This window comes from Haliotis cracherodii, unplaced genomic scaffold (assembly GCF_022045235.1).
Source record: "Haliotis cracherodii isolate W230 unplaced genomic scaffold, xgHalCrac1.p SCAF_5, whole genome shotgun sequence".
Lineage (NCBI taxonomy): Eukaryota > Metazoa > Mollusca > Gastropoda > Lepetellida > Haliotidae > Haliotis > Haliotis cracherodii.
The window spans coordinates 2,604,272-2,625,519 of NW_027266308.1; the positions used below are offsets into that span (position 1 = coordinate 2,604,272).

The 21,248-nt window shown below is 41.0% G+C and overlaps 1 protein-coding gene across 1 annotated transcript in view; it reads right to left on the reverse strand.

Moving 5' to 3' along the window:
- Positions 1 to 1,253: 1,253 nt before the first annotated feature.
- LOC139442843 (DNA repair protein RAD51 homolog 2-like) overlaps positions 1,254 to 21,248 on the reverse strand; it is a 62,593-nt gene continuing 42,598 nt past the window's right edge. Inside the window, exons 7-10 of the mRNA XM_071223745.1 lie at positions 5,717 to 5,783; positions 4,170 to 4,294; positions 3,926 to 4,004; positions 1,254 to 1,965 (exon numbers count right to left, since the gene is read on the reverse strand). Coding sequence (XP_071079846.1) covers positions 1,874 to 1,965; positions 3,926 to 4,004; positions 4,170 to 4,294; positions 5,717 to 5,783 — 363 coding nt within the window. The 3' untranslated portion in view covers positions 1,254 to 1,873. The remainder of the gene's footprint in view (positions 1,966 to 3,925; positions 4,005 to 4,169; positions 4,295 to 5,716; positions 5,784 to 21,248) is intronic.

Here is a 21,248-nt window from a genome sequence, read left to right on the forward strand (position 1 = left end):
GCTAATGTTTGTGTTGGTTCATGTGGCCAGGCTACCCTTTGCTGGCCATTGTTTGTGTTGTGTGGCCAGGCTACCCTGTGCCGGCCATTGTTTGTGTTGGGTCATGAGGCCTGGCTACCCTGTGCCAGCTATTGTTTGTGTTGGGTCATGTGGCCTGGCTACCCTGTGCCGGCCATTGTTTGTGTTGGGTCATGAGGCCTGGCTACCCTGTGCCAGCTATTGTTTGTGTTAGGTCATGTGGCCAGGCTACCCTGTGCCGGCCATTGTTTGTGTTGGGTCATGTGGCCAGGCTACCCTGTGCCGGCTTTTGTTTGTATTGGGTCATGTGGCCTGGCTACCCTGTGCCAGCCATTGTTTGTGTTGTGTGGCCAGGCTACCCTGTGCCGGCCATTGTTTGTGTTGGGTCATGTGGCCTGGCTACCCTGTGCCAGCCATTGTTTGTGTTGGGTCATGTGGCCTGGCTACCCTGTGCCAGCCATTGTTTGCGTTGTGTGGCCAGGCTACCCTGTGCCGGTTATTGTTTGTGTTGGGTCTTGTGGCCTGGCTACCCTGTGCCAGCCATTGTTTGCGTTGTGTGGCCAGGCTACCCTGTGCCGGTTATTGTTTGTGTTGGGTCTTGTGGCCAGGCTACCCTGTGCCGGCCATTGTTTGTGTTGGGTCATGTGGCCTGGCTACCCTGTGCCGGCTATTGTCATGTTGATTTGTTTGGCCATGCTCGATGTCTTGTCCGATTGGTTGTCAAGGTACCTGATAGTAGAATATTACATGCTATTAGTCACTGGTTAATCTGGTCCATACTCCATTATCTACCAGTACATCATTCCTGTATTTGTAGGAATGAGTTAATATGAGTTACCACTTTATTTATGTAACAGACACAAAACAGTCTGTTTCTTGTTCAACACTGAAATCATCAATATTCCAGCCATTTGATGGCTGCCTTTAAACAATTGAGTCTGGATCAGACAATCCAGTGATTGATATTATGAGCAACGATCCATGTCATAAGTGTACTCTGACACACCATAACCAAGTCCCCGAAGCCTGACAACCGTATCCATTCAGTTGCCTCTTGCTACCAGCATATGGTGCTGGGGCTTTAATAACCTGCAATCCCAACGGAGACCAGACATACCTCGGACTGACAGCACAAACATGTCCTTCTACAGTTGAGGACATGCTTGTCGGTTTTGTCAGTGACAAATGCACAAACAGCTGGAAAAAATGATTTAATCTCAAAACACTACAAGTACAATATTGACACACACCATACTATTACGACACCACTTTTCAACACCAACAGTTCACAGTGAGTTCTGAAGCCATGGCTGTCATGGACATCCGGCTCGTTCCAACTTTCTGATTATATGTTGCTTCATGAAAGCCCTGACAAGGTTGTACTTGGGCTCATCTGGAAAATGTGTAGCTAAACCATTTTTATTTCCAGTTCCAATATGATTCTAGGCCAATGTGCCTAAGCACAGGGGTTCAAACAGTACAGTAGCCCGATCCCAAGACCAGATAGGGCAACCAACCTGTTGCATGGCAATGACCAGAGTCTCAACACTGAAAACAGACAAGGGCGCTCTGATCGTGACATCCAGTTTTCTGATGACTATTTAAGTATCACACTTATTTCTACCATGGTGGTATCTTTAATTCCTACAAAATCCCAATCTAAATCACAGATCCCTTAGGTTTCATGCTGGTGTTCTGTTCCTTTGTTCTTGAGAGAGGACTGGCCATACATTCATATCTGCACAGGTCACTTTGTGGAACCTGTCACACTTAATATATCACAATGCATGTGAGGCATGCCTGTATGGGGAGGGAGGATGTGAGTGGGATGTGTTGCATCATCGATGTGGCAGTTTCAGACTTGAGACGCCTGTATGGGGAGGGAGGATCTGACTCGGATGTGTTGCATGCTGGGATCTGTTCCATGGTAGTGGCCGGCACCATCATCTGAAAACACAAGCATTTGTATCAGCGTGGACAAAGTTCCGACTCCCTGTGCAATGTCCCACCTCCCTGTACAATGTCCTACCTCCCTGTACAATGTCCTACCTTCCTGTACAATGTCCTACCTCCCTATACAATGTCCTACCTCCCTGTACAATGTCCTATCTCCCTGTACACTGTCCCACCTCCCTGTACAATGTCCTACCTCCTTGTAGAATGAGTCACTGCTGTACAATGTCCTACCTCCCTGTACAATGTCCTTGCTCCTTGTACTATGTCCTACCTCCCTGTACAATGTCTTACCTCCCTGTACAATGTCCAACCTCCCTGTACAATGTCCTACCTCCTTGTACAATGTCCTACCTCCCTGTACAATGTCCTACCTCCCTGTACAATGTCCAACCTCCCTGTACAATGTCCCACCTCCTTGTACAATGTCCTACCTTCCTGTACAATGTCCCAGCTCCCTGTACAATGTCCTGCCTCCCTGTACAATGTCCAATCTCCCTGTACAATGTCCTACCTCCTTGTACAATGAACTACCTCCTTGTACAATGTCCTACCTCCCTGTACAATGTCATACCTCCTTGTACAATATCCAACCTCCCTGTACAATGTCCTACCTCCCTGTACAATGTCCTACCTCCTTGTACAATGTCCTACCTCCCTGTACAATGTGCCAACTCCCTGTATAATGTCCTACCTCCCTGTACAATGTCCTACTTCCCTGTACAATGTCCTACCTCCCTGTACAATGTCCTACCTCCCTGTACAATGTGTCACTGTGCTGTACAATGTCCTACCTCCTTGTACAATGTCCTACCTCCCTGTACAATGTCCTAACTCCCTGTACAATGTCCAACCTCCCTGTACAATGTCCCACCTCCCTGTACAATGTCCTACCTCCTTGTACACTGTCCCACCTCCCTGTACAATGTCCTACCTCCTTGTAGAATGTGTCACTGTGCTGTACAATGTCCTACCTCCCTGTACAATGTCCTACCTCCTTGTACAATGTCCTACCTCCCTGTACAATGTCCTACCTCCCTGTACAATGTCCTACCTCCTTGTACAATGTCCAACCTCCTTGTACAATGTCCTACCTCCCTGTACAATGTCCCAGCTCCCTGTACAATGTCCAATCTCCCTGTACAATGTGCTACCTCCTTGTACAATGTCCAATCTCCCTGTACAATGTCCAACCTCCTTGTACAATGTCCTACCTCCCTGTACAATGTCCCAGCTCCCTGTACAATGTCCAATCTCCCTGTACAATGTGCTACCTCCTTGTACAATGTCCAACCTCCCTGTACAATGTCCTACCTCCCTGTACAATGTGTCACTGTGCTGTACAATGTCCTACCTCCTTGTACAATGTCCTACCTCCCTGTAATATGTCCTACCTCCCTGTACAATGTCCTACTTCCCTGTACAATGTCCCACCTCCCTGTACAATGTCCTACCTCCCTGTACAATGTCCTACCTCCCTGTACAATGTGTCACTGTGCTGTACAATGTCCTACCTCCTTGTACAATGTCCTACCTCCCTGTAATATGTCCTACCTCCCTGTACAATGTCCTACCTCCCTGTACAATGTCCCACCTCCCTGTACAATGTCCCACCTCCCTGTACAATGTCCTACCTCCTTGTACAATGTTGTACCACCCTGTACAATGTCCTACCTCCCTGTACAATGTCCAACCTCCCTGTACAATGTCCTACCTCCCTGTACAATGTCCAACCACCCTGTACAATGTCCTACCTCCCTGTACAATGTCCTATCTCATTGTACAAAGTGTCACTGTGCCGTTCAATGTCCTACGTTCCTGTACGATGTCCCACCTCCCTGTACAATGTGTCACTGTGTTCCACAATGTCCTACCTTCCTGTACAATGTCCCACCTCCCTGTACAATGTGTCACTATGCTGTACAATGTGTCACTGTGTTGTACAATGTCCTACCTTCCTGCACAATGCCCTGCTTCTGCACTGTGTAGGTGAAAGATGTGAAGGGGGCAACAGGCGACTTGGCCACCAGCACCTGCAACATACATCAGCACTGCGTCACAGGAATCACAGTACTTGAATGTTACTTGTGTGTATGCTGTCACAAACATACACTACATAAAATCATAGAAAATAAGTATATGCTATTTTTCAGTGGTTATTGTTTTAAGATATCCATGAAACAAAATGACTGACGTACCTGCCTCCTGTCAGCATCTAGGTACTGCAGGATGAGTCTGGTGTTGATGCTGTGGCTCCAGGTGTTGCCGAGTGCTGCCGTCACGTAGCCTCCATCTCCCTCGGCTGTCACGCTGCTACTGCCATCTGGAAGAAATCAGGAGCTTAACTTACAAAACATATTTTAATTTGCAGCCATTTCAAACTTCACTAGGTGCCTGACACAACTTAGATATTTCAGTTTACAAAGATACTCTGAAATAACGAAACGCAAAAAATGTAGAATCGTTTTTATCTGACAGTGTTGCTGACATCCATACAAAATTAAGAGCAAAAATGAATTGGTTATTTCTGCATGGATTGGGATCTATTTATGTGGAAAGAACGAGGTACTGCAGAAATTTGTGAACAGATGACAAAACACAAAAACACAACCACATGAGTGCCTTGAGCCGAAACACATCAACATGACACGCACGTGTAACATCACTTGTAGGGCTATAAAAATGATGGGTTTTCATTTGTATGCCATTACAATCTAACGCCATCGCCCGACTGTAAACTGGAGAATCTCCTTCGCCTGTAGCCAGGTTGTTCCATGTAGCACCAAGTACCATTTCATGGGACAACACGTGACCATTCCCGATCCGGTCGACCAGGTATCACGACTAGAGCACAGGACAGATAAATACGGCTTCTTCACTTATGTGAAAGAACCACCACGCCCACCTCTACAGTTATGACAATACTAGGAATGTGTAGGATATCAGTCCAGACTGTGAGGGACCATTTACCTGCGGAAGGTATTCTCGCTACACGACGAGTTCGAGGTGTCGTTTTGATGGATCTGCATCGTCGGCTGCGACGCCTATGGTGTCAATTATGGCCACTATTGAGATGGAGAGTTTGGTCTGGTGACAAGTCCCGTTTGATGCTTTGCTGTGTGGATGGTAGACTATTATGCAACAAACTAACATCATTTTCCAATGCCTGACCTCACACGGCAAAACTAACAATGCCTGTTTCAGGAATCACAACATTCAGGTCCTGCCATCATCCTCTAGGTCATGTAAAGCTTTTACTCTATTAAGATTGAAGGCCATTTTACCACCTTAGGGTGAGATGAGGTGAGGTGAGGTGAGGTGAGGTGTAACATCCGGCCCAAGATTATTGCACTTATATGCACACTTGTGTGTGTGGCTGCTTGTACTAGTCCTGACTGTTGCTCATTTATAGTGCTAGCCCACTGAGATACCATGCCGCAGTTTAACATGAATACCCCACTCAGACACAGTATAATGACTCCGAGCCGACCAGTCCTTGTTTTAGCCCCTTAACGCCAAGCGCCAGACAGGGTAACAACAAGTACCATCTTTTAACGTATTTGGTATGATGCGGGCGGGGATCGAAACCCGGACCTTCCGCTCTCCAGGTGGACGCTCTACCACTAGACCACGAAGTGGTCACCACCTTAAGGCAAGCATTGAGTACTGGAATCACCTCAGGATTCTACCCTATTCCTCCAGAGCCCTTGTTTAAAAAAGATCATATTCTACCTGTAATACTTACCATTATCACAGTCCGCCACTGCATCTGGTCGGCCGTATCGTGTTGTAATCTGATTTGTGACCACAATCTGAAATCACCAATTAAGTAAACTTATTGTTGAGTTAAATGACCCTGTGAAACTGTATACAGTACGACCTCACTTGTACAGACCCTGTGAAACTGTACACAGGAGAACCTCACTTGTACAGACCCTGTGAAACTGTACACAGTAGAACCTCACTTGTACATATCCTGTGAAACTGTACACAGTAGAACCTCACTTGTACAGACCCTGTGAAACTGTACACAGTAGAACCTCACTTGTACATATCCTGTGAAACTGTACACAGTAGAACCTCACTTGTACAGACCCTGTGAAACTGTACACAGTAGAACCTCACTTGTACAGACCCTGTGAAACTGTACACAGTAGAACCTCACTTGTACAGACCCTGTGAAACTGTACACAGTACAACCTCACATGTACAGACCCTGTCAAAATGTACACAGTACAACCTCACATGTACAGACCCTGTCAAACTGTACACAGTACCTCACATGTACAGACCCTGTCAAACTGTACACAGTACAACCTCACATGTACAGACCCTGTCAAACTGTACACAGTAGAACCTCACATGTACAGACCCTGTAAGACTGTACACAGTAGAACCTCACTTGTACAGACCCTCATTTATACTGTACACAGTAGAACCTCACTTGTACAGACCCTGTGAAACTGTACACAGTACAACCTCACATGTACAGACCCTGTAAAACTGTACACAGTACAACCTCACATGTACAGACCCTGTGAAACTGGCAACAACCATGAAGCATAAAGACTTCTAATACATCTATTCTGATCAAATACTTCTTTGCTTTTTCTGGAAAGTACATCGTGATACTCTCTACAGGATGGAAACCGATGACATTATTGTCTGCAGTTTTAGCTCCAAGAGCTTGACAAGTGAATTCACTATGGTTACCAAATGAAATTCAAAGAGTTCATTCAAAGATTGAATCAAATAAAATTCATCAAATTTTAATGATATATATACTACTCAAGTTAAAGAAGACCCACAAATGGGAGGCTGTGTGTTGCAACACCCACCAGCCACGACAGATTAACTATAGTCATATGACAAAAATCGGGTCTTCTTAGCTTCTTTGGAGTAGAATATGTGTAGTATATACAGAGCTCCAGATAACTTTTTGAGCAATTCAGTTCTTACTCTAGGGTTTCGATTTTAATTGGGTAATTACATTTTTCATTGGGTAACCAATATTTTTTCACTCATCTTTTCATCACTCTTTTGGGTTTTTTCCTAAAATTAGTGAACATTTTAAGATTTAAAAACAAATGAAATAATGTTTTAGATGTATATAAGTGTTCTAAATATACAGGCTTGACTTGGAAAGTAAATTAGCTCTTAACTGTGTTTTGGATATTAGCATGCTGAAAAAGCTTCATTGGGTATTTACGCAAGCTGTTTTTATACATTTGAGTTTTTCATTTAATGCATGCATTTCTGTACGCAAGTTAATTGAAAGTAATCAGGTTTTGAATATTTTGGGGGGGTATTTTACGCAAATACGCTGCTTATATGTAGCTCTGATATATGTCCATGACAGAAGCAGAGAATTTTGTCTGACTACACAGGACCTGGTAAGATCAACTCACTGTTGCCTGGATCGTGACCAAAGAGATTTAACATCACACATTTCAGGCAACTGAGGTTGAATGTAAGGCAAGTCATCTGCAATTTTGGAGTAACCTTTTAAGGATTCTGTAATCTGTTTCCAGAAATAATGATGGAGACAATTAATGATATGTAGGGATAATTACATCAGGTGTGTCAGACAGATTTTATGAAATAAGTGTTAAAATGTTATTTTCATAAGGAGTTCCCTTCATAAACTGACTTATTATACCTCCATGTCAGAATGATGAGATCTGAGAATCCCTTATACCCCGCCATGAACAAGACAGGCTGCATGTGGATTTTTGATAGGCAGAATAAATCCCTTAAACCCCGCCATGAATAAGTCAGGCTGCACATGAATTTTTTAGAGGCAGAAGAAATCCCTTATAACCGCACTTGTACAGACCCTGTGAAACTGTACACAGTAGAACCTCACTTGTACAGACCCTGTGAAACTGGCAACAACCATGACGCATAAAGACTTCAATACTTCTATTCTGATCAGATACTTCTTTGCTATACCCCGCCATGAATAAGTCAGGCTGCACATGAATTTTTTTACATGCGAGTCAATGAAAGTAATGTGACATAGCATGTGATGTCGGTAAGATAAATTTGTTGTAGCAGAATCACTCGGGGCACTCAGGGTTTTATTCGCCCCCTGCTCGTAGTATAAAACCTAACATGGGTGGCATACCCAGAGTGATCCTGGTACATCTAATAATATCTACCACATCAAAAATATAAATATATTTAAAAAATTGCAAAACCTCCAGGAAACTGTTAATAAAGCTGATGTGAAAACAATAAACATAGATCTCCGCACAGCTCCAGCTATCTTGAAACAAACACCAGCCATAATTTTATCTCTGAAAATCCAAGATAATACATCCTTCAAGAGTTTCCGATTTCATCATAATTCCCACATAAACCTTGCAATCACTCTCGATAATGTCCTTCAACAAACACACCAGTGAAAGTCCTAATGGGGGATTCTCTCAAGCCCTGACAAAATCTTCTGTGACTGTGAGTTCAATTAAAGATGTAATATGATGCTAGAAAAACTAACACAAGTTCTCCCCGAGAGGTGATAAATACTGGATCCAGTGATTGGGGAATCTTTTGTTTCCAATAAAAGAAGGCAAACTCCTATCTGAAATGCCAGTGATTGCGTTAACCAGAGATGACATAAATATTTATCTCACAGCTTTGAATTTCCACCCTTTTATTTGAAGCAGATGGGGAATTTAAATGTAACACAGACACACATTCTTAATAGGTTTGGAGTCTTTCTTTTGTGTTTCTGCAGATACCGCCAGGCTTTTAGTTTCTTCTATTCTTCTCTTTTTTTCACCTTTTAAAGAAATATGACTGTGAGGCTATGGTGAATGGTCAGTAATATTCCATCTAAATAATCAAGTTTGGACATGACAATCCAGTGATTAACATCATGAGCATCGACCTATGCAATTGGGACTACATGACATGCATTAACCAAGTCAGGGAGCCTGACCACTCGACCCCCTTAGTCACCTCTTACCAAAATGATGTTGAAAGATGTTGAAAGAACCAATTTTAACCCTTGGTGGGGTTGGGGCTTGTGTGTGTGTGTGATAAATGGAACATCTACCATAATAAGTGTAAATCAGTGCCCCAGCTGGTTTCAACTTCATCAAAACGCTGACAAATATAAAGTATTTCTTTTCTTCACTATTATAGCTCGCAGTCTCCATTTCAATAACACAGGTAAAGAATGTATCCAATAACTCCCGAACACACACATAAGAGGGAAAAACATGTACCTTGGATTATTAAAATTACTTTCTCAATTCATATTGGAAACAGGGCGTGCCGCCAGTCTAGATGATATTCAGATCACAAATGAGTTGAGACTGGTGGTTTAGATGGAGGTGTTTTAGAGGAAGGCAGTTTAGATGGAGGTGCTTAAGAGGAAAGCAGTTTAGATGGAGGTGCTTAAGAGGAAAGCAGTTTAGATGGAGGTGCTTAAGAGGAAGGCAGTTTAGATGGAGGTGCTTAAGAGGAAGGCAGTTTAGATGGAGGTGTTTTAGATGAAGGCAGTTTAGATGGGGGTGCTAAAGAGGAAGACGGTTTAGATGGAGGTGTTTTAGATGAAGGCAGTTTAGATGGGGGTGCTAAAGAGGAAGGCAGTTTAGATGGAGGTGCTTAAGAGGAAGGCAGTTTAGATGGAGGTGTTTTAGATGAAGGCAGTTTAGATGGGGGTGCTAAAGAGGAAGGCAGTTTAGATGGAGGTGTTTTAGATGAAGGCAGTTTAGATGGGGGTGCTAAAGAGGAAGGCAGTTTAGATGGAGGTGTTTTAGATGAAGGCAGTTTAGATGGAGGTGCTAAAGAGGAAGGCAGTTTAGATGGAGGTGTTTTAGATGAAGGCAGTTTAGATGGGGGTGCTAAAGAGGAAGACGGTTTAGATGGAGGTGTTTTAGATGAAGGCAGTTTAGATGGGGGTGCTAAAGAGGAAGACGGTTTAGATGGAGGTGCTGAAGAGGAAGGCAGTTTAGCGTTAGAAATTGGCACTAGTCCTGCAGTCCTTGCCAAACTGCCCAATAGTTGAGCTATCATAAAGACTAGTAGAAATTTGCCCTTTTTAACGGTGTTGCTATATGTTATCATTATAAGGACCCGTGGACTAAAATTGTTTGTTTCTAACACTGCAGTTTAGATGGCGGTGCTTTCAAGGAAGACGGTTTAGGAAGGTGCTTCAGAAGAGGGTGGTAAGAGGGATGTATATTAGAGGAAGACCGTTTAGAGGGAGGTGCTTTTGAGAAAGGTGACATGGATAATAATCTAATGATAATTGTCACTGGCATAACCCATTTTCTTTTTTTCCAAAGCAAAGCTTGAACCGCACTTCAACCTCCTGTTGCCGTGACATGGTCTCAAGCCTCCTCCCCCAGCAGCATCCCACTTCAGTAGAAGACGTGGGACACACTACAAAGGCTGCTCGGATGCAGAACATGTGGCCCTGTCTCCCACGCTATGTGTTCACAAGCCACCACAGGTTCCTACTTGAAACCGTTTGAAACAGAAGTCGTCTTCACAGAGTGAAGGCAAAGACTTCCAAAACACTGGAAACATGGACATACTTGATGTTTATTTAAAACCAACCTTTGAGATGGTATGTAACTATCTGCAAACAGAAGTATCCCATTCCGGAATCAGCAAGAGGTGTCGGGAAAAGGATTTTAATGAAGGTGATGTTGACAGGCAATCTACAATACCACGCCCTTGTTTCCTTAGGATCTAAACATTTAACTATTGCTCCTTTCATCATATGTAACAAGTGCCTTTGAGAAAAACACTATTGAATTTTGTATGGTTTTATCTCCAAATTGCATGTCCTCACAAAAACGTGAAGAGGTCTTTTAATGATAAGAAGACCTTTGAGTGTATTAAATCTTACGATATCTTGTTTCTCCTGTTTGGATAGAAGTAGTTTTCAAGAACATACTTTACATTTCAAGTCGCCTCATAGGGATATAGGTTAAACACAAAAACCATATAGTTCATTTAGCTAAGAAAACAATAATAGTTTGTTTGTTGATACAAAATACATCTACACTTCAAAAAACAATGACAAATAATTCAAAGTTTTTTGCTCCATTTGTGACCTAGTATTTAAAAAGCAACCAACTTCTATCGCGCAATACTGCCACCACCTTCTACCACCCAGAACTGTCACCACCTTCTACCACCCAGTACTGCCACCACCTTCTACCACCCAGTACTGTCACCACCTTCTACCACCCAGTACTGCCACCACCTTCTACCACCCAGTACTGCCACCACCTTTTACCACCCAGTACTGCCACCACCTTCTACCACCCAGTACTGCCACCACCTTCTACCACCCAGTACTGCCACCACCTCTACCACCCAGTACTGTCACCACCTTCTACCTACCAGTACTGTAACCACCTTCTACCACCCAGTACTGCCACCACCTTCTACCACCCAGTACTGTCACCACCTTCTACCACCCAGTACTGCCACCACCTCTACCACCCAGTACTGTCACCACCTTCTACCTACCAGTACTGTAACCACCTTCTACCACCCAGTACTGCCACCACCTTCTACCACCCAGTACTGTCACCACCTTCTACCACCCAGTACTGCCACCACCTTCTACCACCCAGTACTGCCACCACCTTCTACCACCCAGTACTGTCACCACCTTCTACCACCCAGTACTGCCACCACCTTCTACCACCCTGTACTGTCACCACCTTCTACCACCCAGAACTGTCACCACCTTCTACCACCCAGTACTGTCACCACCTTCTACCACCCAGTACTGCCACCACCTTCTACCACCCAGTACTGTCACCACCTTCTACCACCCAGTACTGTCACCACCTTCTACCACCCAGTACTGTCACCACCTTCTACCATCAAGCACTTCCACACCATCTACCACCCAGTAATGTCACACCATCTACCATCCAATACTGCCACCACCTTCTATCACCACCTTCTACCACCCAGTACTGCCACCACCTTCTTCTTCCACCATTACACCACCTCTACCGCCCCCCACCCTGAGAACAACTGTACAACTGAAGGAGCCATATCTCACAAGCAGCCTTTGATACTGGATATGTCAAACATTCAGGTGTTGGCATTCATCACCAATGGCTGGTGTCTGTCAAGACCCCCACCTCCGGGGACTGTGATAATTTGTTAGTAAACACACAAGCCCGGTCCCTTGTCCCTGTCTTGGAGGAACCACAACCTGTTTGGGCTCCCTGTAACACAGACAGCTACTTATAGGAAGTCATCTGTGTGGTGGTGGTCGCCTGGACTCAAATTAATCCACCGGCCAAACACATGTGCTACACACTTGAAGGATCTAAACACTCCCTCCAACATGGCACATTATCAAATGGGACTTTACATTCGACAATTAGTGTACCACTTCTTTGTCAAGAGTCAAGAAGATTGTCAAGAAGAGAATACAAATTTTAATGTACAGAGCACCCTCGTAGGGTAGGGTACAAACTATCTTCATTCAGGATTAATATAATTACAGACATGTACATTATATATAGAGATCTTACATATCATTTTAATTCATGGCACATAAACATTTATACATATATCATAAGGTGGCTGGCAGCGCAAACTTTGAGTAGATACTGTATGGGTAGAGCTAAGGAACATTTTAAAGCAATGGTGACCGATACTCAATTACAATCTCATTAAAATCAGTTCTTGCTGCTGCTAAACAAAGATCTGAGGACATCCCATTATGGGTCACATCAGACCGACTTTCGCGAACTCTGACCGACCAATGGAATTACTGCTAAGAAGTTGACATTAGCCAATCAGAAGGCAGTTTTCTCGTGCTTTACGGCACTAGTTTCAAATTGGCGACTACACTTTTAAACATATTTTCACAAATTCTCACTTAAAAATTTAAAACCCGAACACAAGAACATTCTCAAACGGCTAATAGATGGTCTAGATTGTATGGATTCAGTCGTTAAGCCAGTAACTATCGTTCAGAATACCCCGTTTTAAAGTTTTCGAGGTTGCATGATTAGAATTTACATTCCGAATGTCACTTTCATGATCTGGTAAGCGACGCTCTGATTGGTCGGATGAAAATTTGGAAGACATTGAAATACCTTTGTGATTGAGTGATTGATTGAAATCTTTCGCTGTATCATACTCTCATTACCAAATAACAATGTAAAAGTAAAATCAAACTTTGAACCCATCTTTCAAATGATGTACAAAGAACATGTATGTATGTTTTGCTGTCCATAAGTTTGTTTGACATGCCTTATTGCCATGTATACCATATTTTCTTGAGTATAGTGCGCACCCCCCTCTAGCAGTTTCAGTATTTTGGAAAAATAATAATCGAATATTATGCGCAGAAAAAATTACACCGTACCCCTTCAGCGAATTCCGGTAAACGGACGGGTGATAAGAAACTTGCATGGTCAGTACAAATTTGAAATTTGAGATAAAAAAATCACCAGATATGAATCCATTCATATTTGTAGGTGTTGCACTCACTATCACCATATCACACATGTGGCCATCTTGAGGAACAGCTTTCTTGTACCAGCTTGTCAGCAGGTCTCGTGAAATGATTAAAAAATGCAGATATTTCCAAAAGATACATGGAACGTACTTCCAGGTTGAGCTCGAGATAAGCTTGTATTTGCGTAAAATATGCATTAAATAAACTGAAATATGCAGACAAATCAAATCCTAGAATATCAAATATGCAACAAAAACTATGAACAGGCTATTCAAATAAAATTAAAGCACAGATTACAACTATAAGATAAAATGACTGTATATTACAAGTGTTAGATAAAATGATTGTGTATCAGCCAATCGCCAATTCACTTACCAACAATAACATTCGGAAAAGCTTCTGCGACAAATATACTGACAGATGCCACATTGAAAACCACACCATGCCTAGTCAATGTACATGTATCTAAAAAATTAACTGATTGGTAATAAAAACAATAGCACCTTTCTTACAATGTTAGGTTTTGAAAACAAAAAATGGCCACCCGGTGAGGGAGCCGCAAGCAGACGCAGACGGGTATACTTCTATTCACAGTTTTAAATGATTTACAGAGATTGTTAAGAACGGGTTTTAAGTTAAAATACCAAAATGTCAAGAAACAGATGGGTAAAAAATAAATAAATACCATCTAAAACTTGTGGATACCCATTCAAAATCAAACCCCTGGGTAAGATACCCAAATAACCAAAAGCGTATCTAGAGCTCTGTCCAGGAGTATACTGGTGTCTTGAACACCTCACCTGGTCTCCATCATCAAATATCTACAATTTCTTCAAAACATATTTGTTTAAAAGGTTAATGGGTGAACAGTATTTGAGTTGCATCACATCAGCTCTATACAAGCTGATAACTAATCACACTATCTATTTTGTCACAGTATGGCTCATTAAGAAAAATAATTTAACAAAAAACGTGTTGAGATGATGTTGATGACAACTAAAAAACTAAAAAACACAAATGTGCCAAACTTAAATTCATATCAAACAAAAATGATACAAGAATTGTCTTAGGAACGGGATTATGATTAATAATTTTTGGAAAATGATTAATAATTTACAGACAATAATTTACAGACAATGATTAATAATTTACGGACAATGATTACTAATTTACGGACAATGGTTAATAATTTTCGGACAATGATTAATAATTTTCGGACATTGATTAATAATTTACGGACAATGATTAATAATTTACGGACAATGATTAATAATTTACGGACAATGATTAATAATTTTCAGATCAATTATTAATAATTTTCAAAACTCAAGAATAACAAAACATGTTTGAAAAAATTATCTTGACATACAAAGGTGCCTATTTTCAGTTCAAGAAGATAAATAGCACACGATTTGACAAAGAATTTAAAATCTCTCCCAAAGCTCCTCAGCAAGACTTGTAATTAAGCGTGAATGATTAAAAGATTGATGTATGTGCATCTGTAACCGAGTTCGACACAGGTGCGGAGGATAATGATAGTGTGTTTACATGGGAGTCCTGATTTATTTAGCATAAAATAAAGCTGTTTTTTCTCTCTTCAAATGATCAACCACAGTCTAAATCTTTTTACACATTTTAAATTTGCTAAGGAGCATATGTTGTGAGGCTAATTGGTAACGCAACATACAGATCTTCTTGTAAGTAATTCATCATCTTGAAAACATTTTCTTCTTGAAACCAAACTCTTTGAATTACAAAATCCTGAATTTTTTCTTGGTCATTTCCACAACCCCCGTGAGGATCCAGGTTAGAATTGGTCTTCAGGAACCCATGCTTGATGTAAGAGGGCTTTAACAGGATCGTGGTCTGGCTCGATGACTTAGTTGATTGCATGCTTATGATGTCAATCACTGGATTGCCTGGTCTAGATTGTCTGTTTTACAGACCATTGTCATATAGCTGGAATATAGCTGAGTACCGTGTTAAACAAAAATCATCATTTCCCAAACAGTTTTCCAAAGGGATTTTGTTTTTAAAAAATCAAATCTAACTTCAATATCAAACAAAATGATGTGTTAGATTTGAGAAAGTCGTGCAAGTGACTTGGACCCAGTCCTAATAATTTGAACTTAAATAAAGTTCATTCAATCAGTCAATATAAGAACTGAATCCCTATTTGCCCATTGCCTAGGGAGACATGAGACAATTTTAGTTAGCAACTGGTAATTTTAGTAATAAAATACGCCCAAATCTTCAGAATTGGCCAGTATTGAAAGACACAGAACTCTGAACTGTCAATAAAAAAATTAAACTTTGTATGTCCCTTATTTTGTATTTTTCACCCAACTAACAATACATTTCACCTTTATAAACCATATTTTTCAAATTAATTTTTTCCTACCATTTATGATTTATGTAAAAAACATCCCAGGTAATTAAACAAAAAGCCTATATATGATTCAATGTCAAAGGAAAAACGTGTCTTCCAGTCCAACCTGCTTCCCAGACTACATAAATACAATTGTCAGCAAACAAATTTTGACAAACGTTCCACAAAAAACATGCTGCATGTCTAATTTGTCAATATAGCAAAGCAACTGTTGCTAAAACTCAAATAAGTTCAAGATGACAAAAACAGCTGTCACTCTCAATCTTTGTAGTCTATCAGAGCCAAATGATTGCTCGCCAGCCCAGTGAGACATTGTAGCCCATTCAAGTGAATCTTTAATGCACAGATAGGCATCTATGGCTAATCTTCCTTGCTAACAGTTGTCTTCGGGGATCGCATGACTCGTGAAAAAACAGCAATAACAATCACAAGCCAAGTCAACATCTGCTAACGTTACATTTAACACGGGACTTTGTTTTTCACCTCTACATTTAAAGATTGGTTGATAACTTCAAAAACAAAGACAGGACTTTGTTCCAAAATTTTAACTGTTAAAGTGACAAAATAGATTTGCTGAAATTTGACCCAAAGGCAACAGTCTGGCTCAGACTGATGGTTTTAGGAGGAAACATGATTAATAGGGTGCTTCAATGCCAGCATTCTAGCATTTCATAATATTGAAGAAAGATTTGGGATTTTTCATCAAAAGCACATTAGGGCTCAATGTTAAGCATTGTTGAATGTGAGGAAATCTGATTATTTGAGAATATGATCATGTTTTGAAAATGTAGGGCTCATTAATAAACATCATGGGGACCATTTGAGGTGTCAAACCTACACATGCCAACCTCCACGAACAGGTAATACCGTATTCGACGTAATAAGCGCCCAGGGCACTCTCAAAATTAGAAATAGGGGGCTCTTATTAGAATATTATTTTGGTGAAAAAAAAACAGAGTTGAAAGATAAACTACGCAGTTTATGCTGACAACCTGAAATGTTTATATACAACAGATATATTTTTCCAGAATTTAATTGCCCATGATTAAGGGTGCATGTAACACACGAGTGCGTATTATACGCGAAAAAATAGGTCTTGTGTACATTGATCAATCGGAAGGGATTGTTCACTAGCCAACATATTAGCAAATATCGCCGTGGGCGCTTATTAGAGCGGGGCGCTTATTATGTCAAATACGGTACTGGGAGTTTCACATTTCATCATTGGAAGGATGGTCGTGGATTTATGATCGATTGCAGCTTTGAAATCCTGTCTGCTATGGGACGTTTGTGTTTCTATAAAGTAATATTCAATAATATAACCACAAGGCCACGGATGTAGGTAAAATTATTGTCAGTAATTCTCACTTAGTATTATAACAATTGTTTCATTGACTTCGCTGTTTGTGAAGAGGTCCACAGCAAGGAGACATCACATGAACCCCTCTGTTGCAAATAATGAAAGATGACGTCCTCCATTGTACACAGACTCATGAAAGACGCTATATGTGACGGTGTTACAAAATAGAGTAACTGACTTCATGTCAACACTGAGATCAGGAAACCTAGATGTTTTTAATTTTCTAAAAAAAAGGGTATGGCTAACAGTCAAGTCTCAGAACATACAATATAAATAATGTTAATTAAAACATTGTTTGTTTGTTAAAACTGTCTGGCTTGCAAGAACCCTTCTATTTTGGGGATGTAAGGCACACATAAGACTTCGGATTCCCAATATGTTTTACAGATCAACGTGCCACTCTTTATCCCCAAAGTGACATAGATTGATATTCTCAATACTTGATAAAAATTGAAAGTTGTATACCGGTACATTTTTTTTTCCAACAGAAAGAGGCAAGTGTTCCTGCCATGAGAGCTTTAAACATACCTGGCACATCTTTCTCAGGTTATTGATAAGCAGTGTCAAAATTATCACAAGTAAATCAGTGCAAATTTAAAGGTAACTATTTCGTGATTTGATACCTCTGACAAAAGGAATTAATTTTTCTAAAGTAGGAGGGAGATGGCAAATGTAAAACAGTACCAAATCCCCCTGGATTATCCTTATCCCTTGTTTTATTAACATTTTTTGCCATTTTGTTTTCATCAAAATATTCCCAGTCCCCCTCTCAAAGATAAAACAGGCAACAACACCCCCAAAAATATATAACATTTCCACCAAATGCTGTGACTCCTGTCTGTCGTTTGATACCTTTCACATAGGTAGTAAACCAACTGCAGCTATCAGGCTAATGGTGAATCCTGTTGCAGAATGTACAGAGATACAACTCACATATCTTAAAGAACTTAAGTTTTCAAACCAGCATGCCGTCTTCAAAACGATACCCCATATTCACCAGATCCTCCATAGAGCCCTCTGTTGAAACAATCACTGGAATAACTAAGCTAATCACAATAACTACACTTACCACAATATTTTTATCAGATAATGCAAAACGTAATTCTGTACCCTTGACATTTACAAACCAAGGTGTTACACTCAACAATATCTAAGGTTACATCGTATAAAATAAGAGTGTTTCCGATAAGAGTAATGTAAACACTTAAATGGACAATTCCACAGAAAAGTGCTCGCAAGCTGAATGATCGCATCTTTGATAGAAGCATCAGTTTAGCACCGTTTCTTTTCTCTCATTTTATCTGTTGTTTATCTATTTACATTTTATTCCCCTATATACAACAACACCCTCTAAGAAAATATAAATTGCAAAGCTGAAAAAATGTGGAATGGGATCCAAGGCCTACACCCTAGCACTTGATTTAAGATTGATAAGAACAGATTGAAGCTCTTATCACAAAAGAAGTGTTGGAATCACAGGGAAATAATAAACATTTCCATTACCCACTATCCTGGGGTTATTTCCACGGAGATTGTTAAGGTACCGGAGACAATGCATCAGCTCCTTATCCTCCCGAGAGGTATCTCATGTTAGATGGCTGTAGATTTGGCCCCCATGCTGATATTTTCAATAATATTTGGCTAGATTAGCCTGTAGGTGGTGTGCCAAGTTTCAACTTGTTGAGTGATTAACAGATGTCTCCTTAAATGGCGGATGGGAAGAAATTATCCATCGGTTTGCAGTTACTCCATGGCACGTTTAGGAGGTTTAATTGGACTCTATGTTCCTCGGTAAACAAACACACATTAGTCTATGACGCTGCTCATAATAAAGTCTTTTGGAGTTATGCCTCAACACGATGTCGTTTTGAGAGATTCCTTAAAATGTAGAATACATATGGTCAGGTCTTGTTGCCATTTTAAGGCCGCCCCCACATGGATTGTATGGATGGTACATTTCTACTTTAACTAACGAACAAACATGGATCTACATTTCTTCTTTAACTAACGAACAAACATGGATCTACATCTCTACTTTAACTAACGAACAAACATGGAACCTACATTTCTTCTTTAACTATCGAACAAACATGGATCTACATTTCTACTTTAACTAGCGAACAAACATGGATCTACATTTCTACTTTCACTAGCGAACAAACATGGATCGTACATTTTACTTTAACTAACAAACAAACATGGATCGTACATTTCTACTTTTACTAGCGAACAAACATGGATTGTACATTTCTACTTTCACTAGCGAACAAACCTGGGTCGTACATTTCTACTTTCACTAGCGAACAAACCTGGGTCGTACATTTCTACTTTAACTAGCGAACAAACATGAATCTACATTCCTACTTTAACAAACGAACAAACAAGGATCTACATTTCTACTTTAACTAAAAAACAAACATGGATCTACATTTCTACTTTAACTATCAAACAAACATGGAGCGTACATTTCTTCTTTTTGTAGCAGGTCCCAAGTGGGCGTTTTTGTACAATAAAATATTCTATTGTATGTGAACTCTTCGAAAAATGTCAAGATGTTAATTTTTCAGGAGTGAGTGAGTGTTTGGTTTAATACCGCTTTGAATTTCCAAACAAGAAACAGAGGAGTATTCAGACCCTCTGGAATGTGACAGCCTACCCTTGACAATGTCTATTCTATTTTCTTGTCCAGAGAGAACTGCAGCCTACATGTGTTTGTGAGACTGAACCCAGTGACTACATCGTGTTAACAAAGGCGCTAACAGCATCTAATAGACATCACATTCTGCACTGGCAAAGCATACACTGATCCCTCTTCATGATCAAAACCTGCATGCATGCTAAAATCCTCAACAAAACGCCTCATTTAGCCTAAATGTCCCTCCTTTTCCAACCCAGCCCTTGCGGAGTTCTTCCTTTCCTATCGCCATCAGTGCTAATTATCTCGTTAGCGGGCTGAGCTGGCCGAAGATGCTGTGGCTGGTGTAGTCGGTAGACCTCTTGCCCTCAGAAGTGCTGGCATTTTTTCCCACACTTTGATGCGTTAGGCGAGGAGCATGTTTACACTACTGCTTTAAGGTGTGCAATCACATGGACAGTGGGGAGGAAGAACAGGAGAGGAAGGAGGAAGAGAGGAGAGGAAGAAGATTGGGAAGAAAGGAGAGAATGAGGGGTACGTGAGGAAGAACAGGAAAGGAAGGAAGAAGGAAGAGAGGAGAGGATGAGGTGTGAGTGAGAAAAGAAGAGATAATTAAGGAAGGTTGGTTGTTTGGTCGTTTAACACTGCACTCAGTAATATTCCAGCTATAAGACGACAGTCTGTAAATAATGGAGTCTGGACCAGACAATCCAGTGATTGACATCATGAGCATCGATCAACGCTATTGGGATCGATGACATGCTTCAACCAAATCAGCAAGCCTGACCTGCCGATCCTGTATTAGGTCTCTGAAATTACTGTAAATCTTGAAATTAACGCAAACATGAATTAAATGTGAAAAATGTGAGGGGTCTTTGCTTGCATTATTAAACATTGCATTTATATCAACAATAAGACATTTTGGGTAGCAGAAATACCAACTTAGACATACGCGAAAAACAAACAACTATGTATTCCACATCACTCTTTATTGAGCAGCACTTGTAACAAGTATATAAACAATATCATTCAAACACTGATTATATCCTGTGAATTGTCACTGCTGGGGTCAAGACAAAAGTTCTACTCACTTATGTCATCACTGATCACACCTGCAAGTCCAGACAGATGCCATCCACACAACACTGCGTCAAAGGCCGACACGAGCCAGCGCGAATGTATTGTTTTAGCAGAAGTACTCTACTCAGCGCTAATAAGCGGTGCTATTTGGTGTGTGATTGGATTAATGTAAGGTTGGATTAAGGTGAGGATTCGCCTGTAAACCTGACACAGGACATTGTCTTTAGATATAAATCCACTGATGCTTGAGAGGACGGGGTCCGTGTGCGAGATACGCTAAATGTAATTTATTACATGCGGAAAGCGCACGTTAAATCCCCGAATGAACCAAACGAGGAGTCGCATTTTTGGCTGG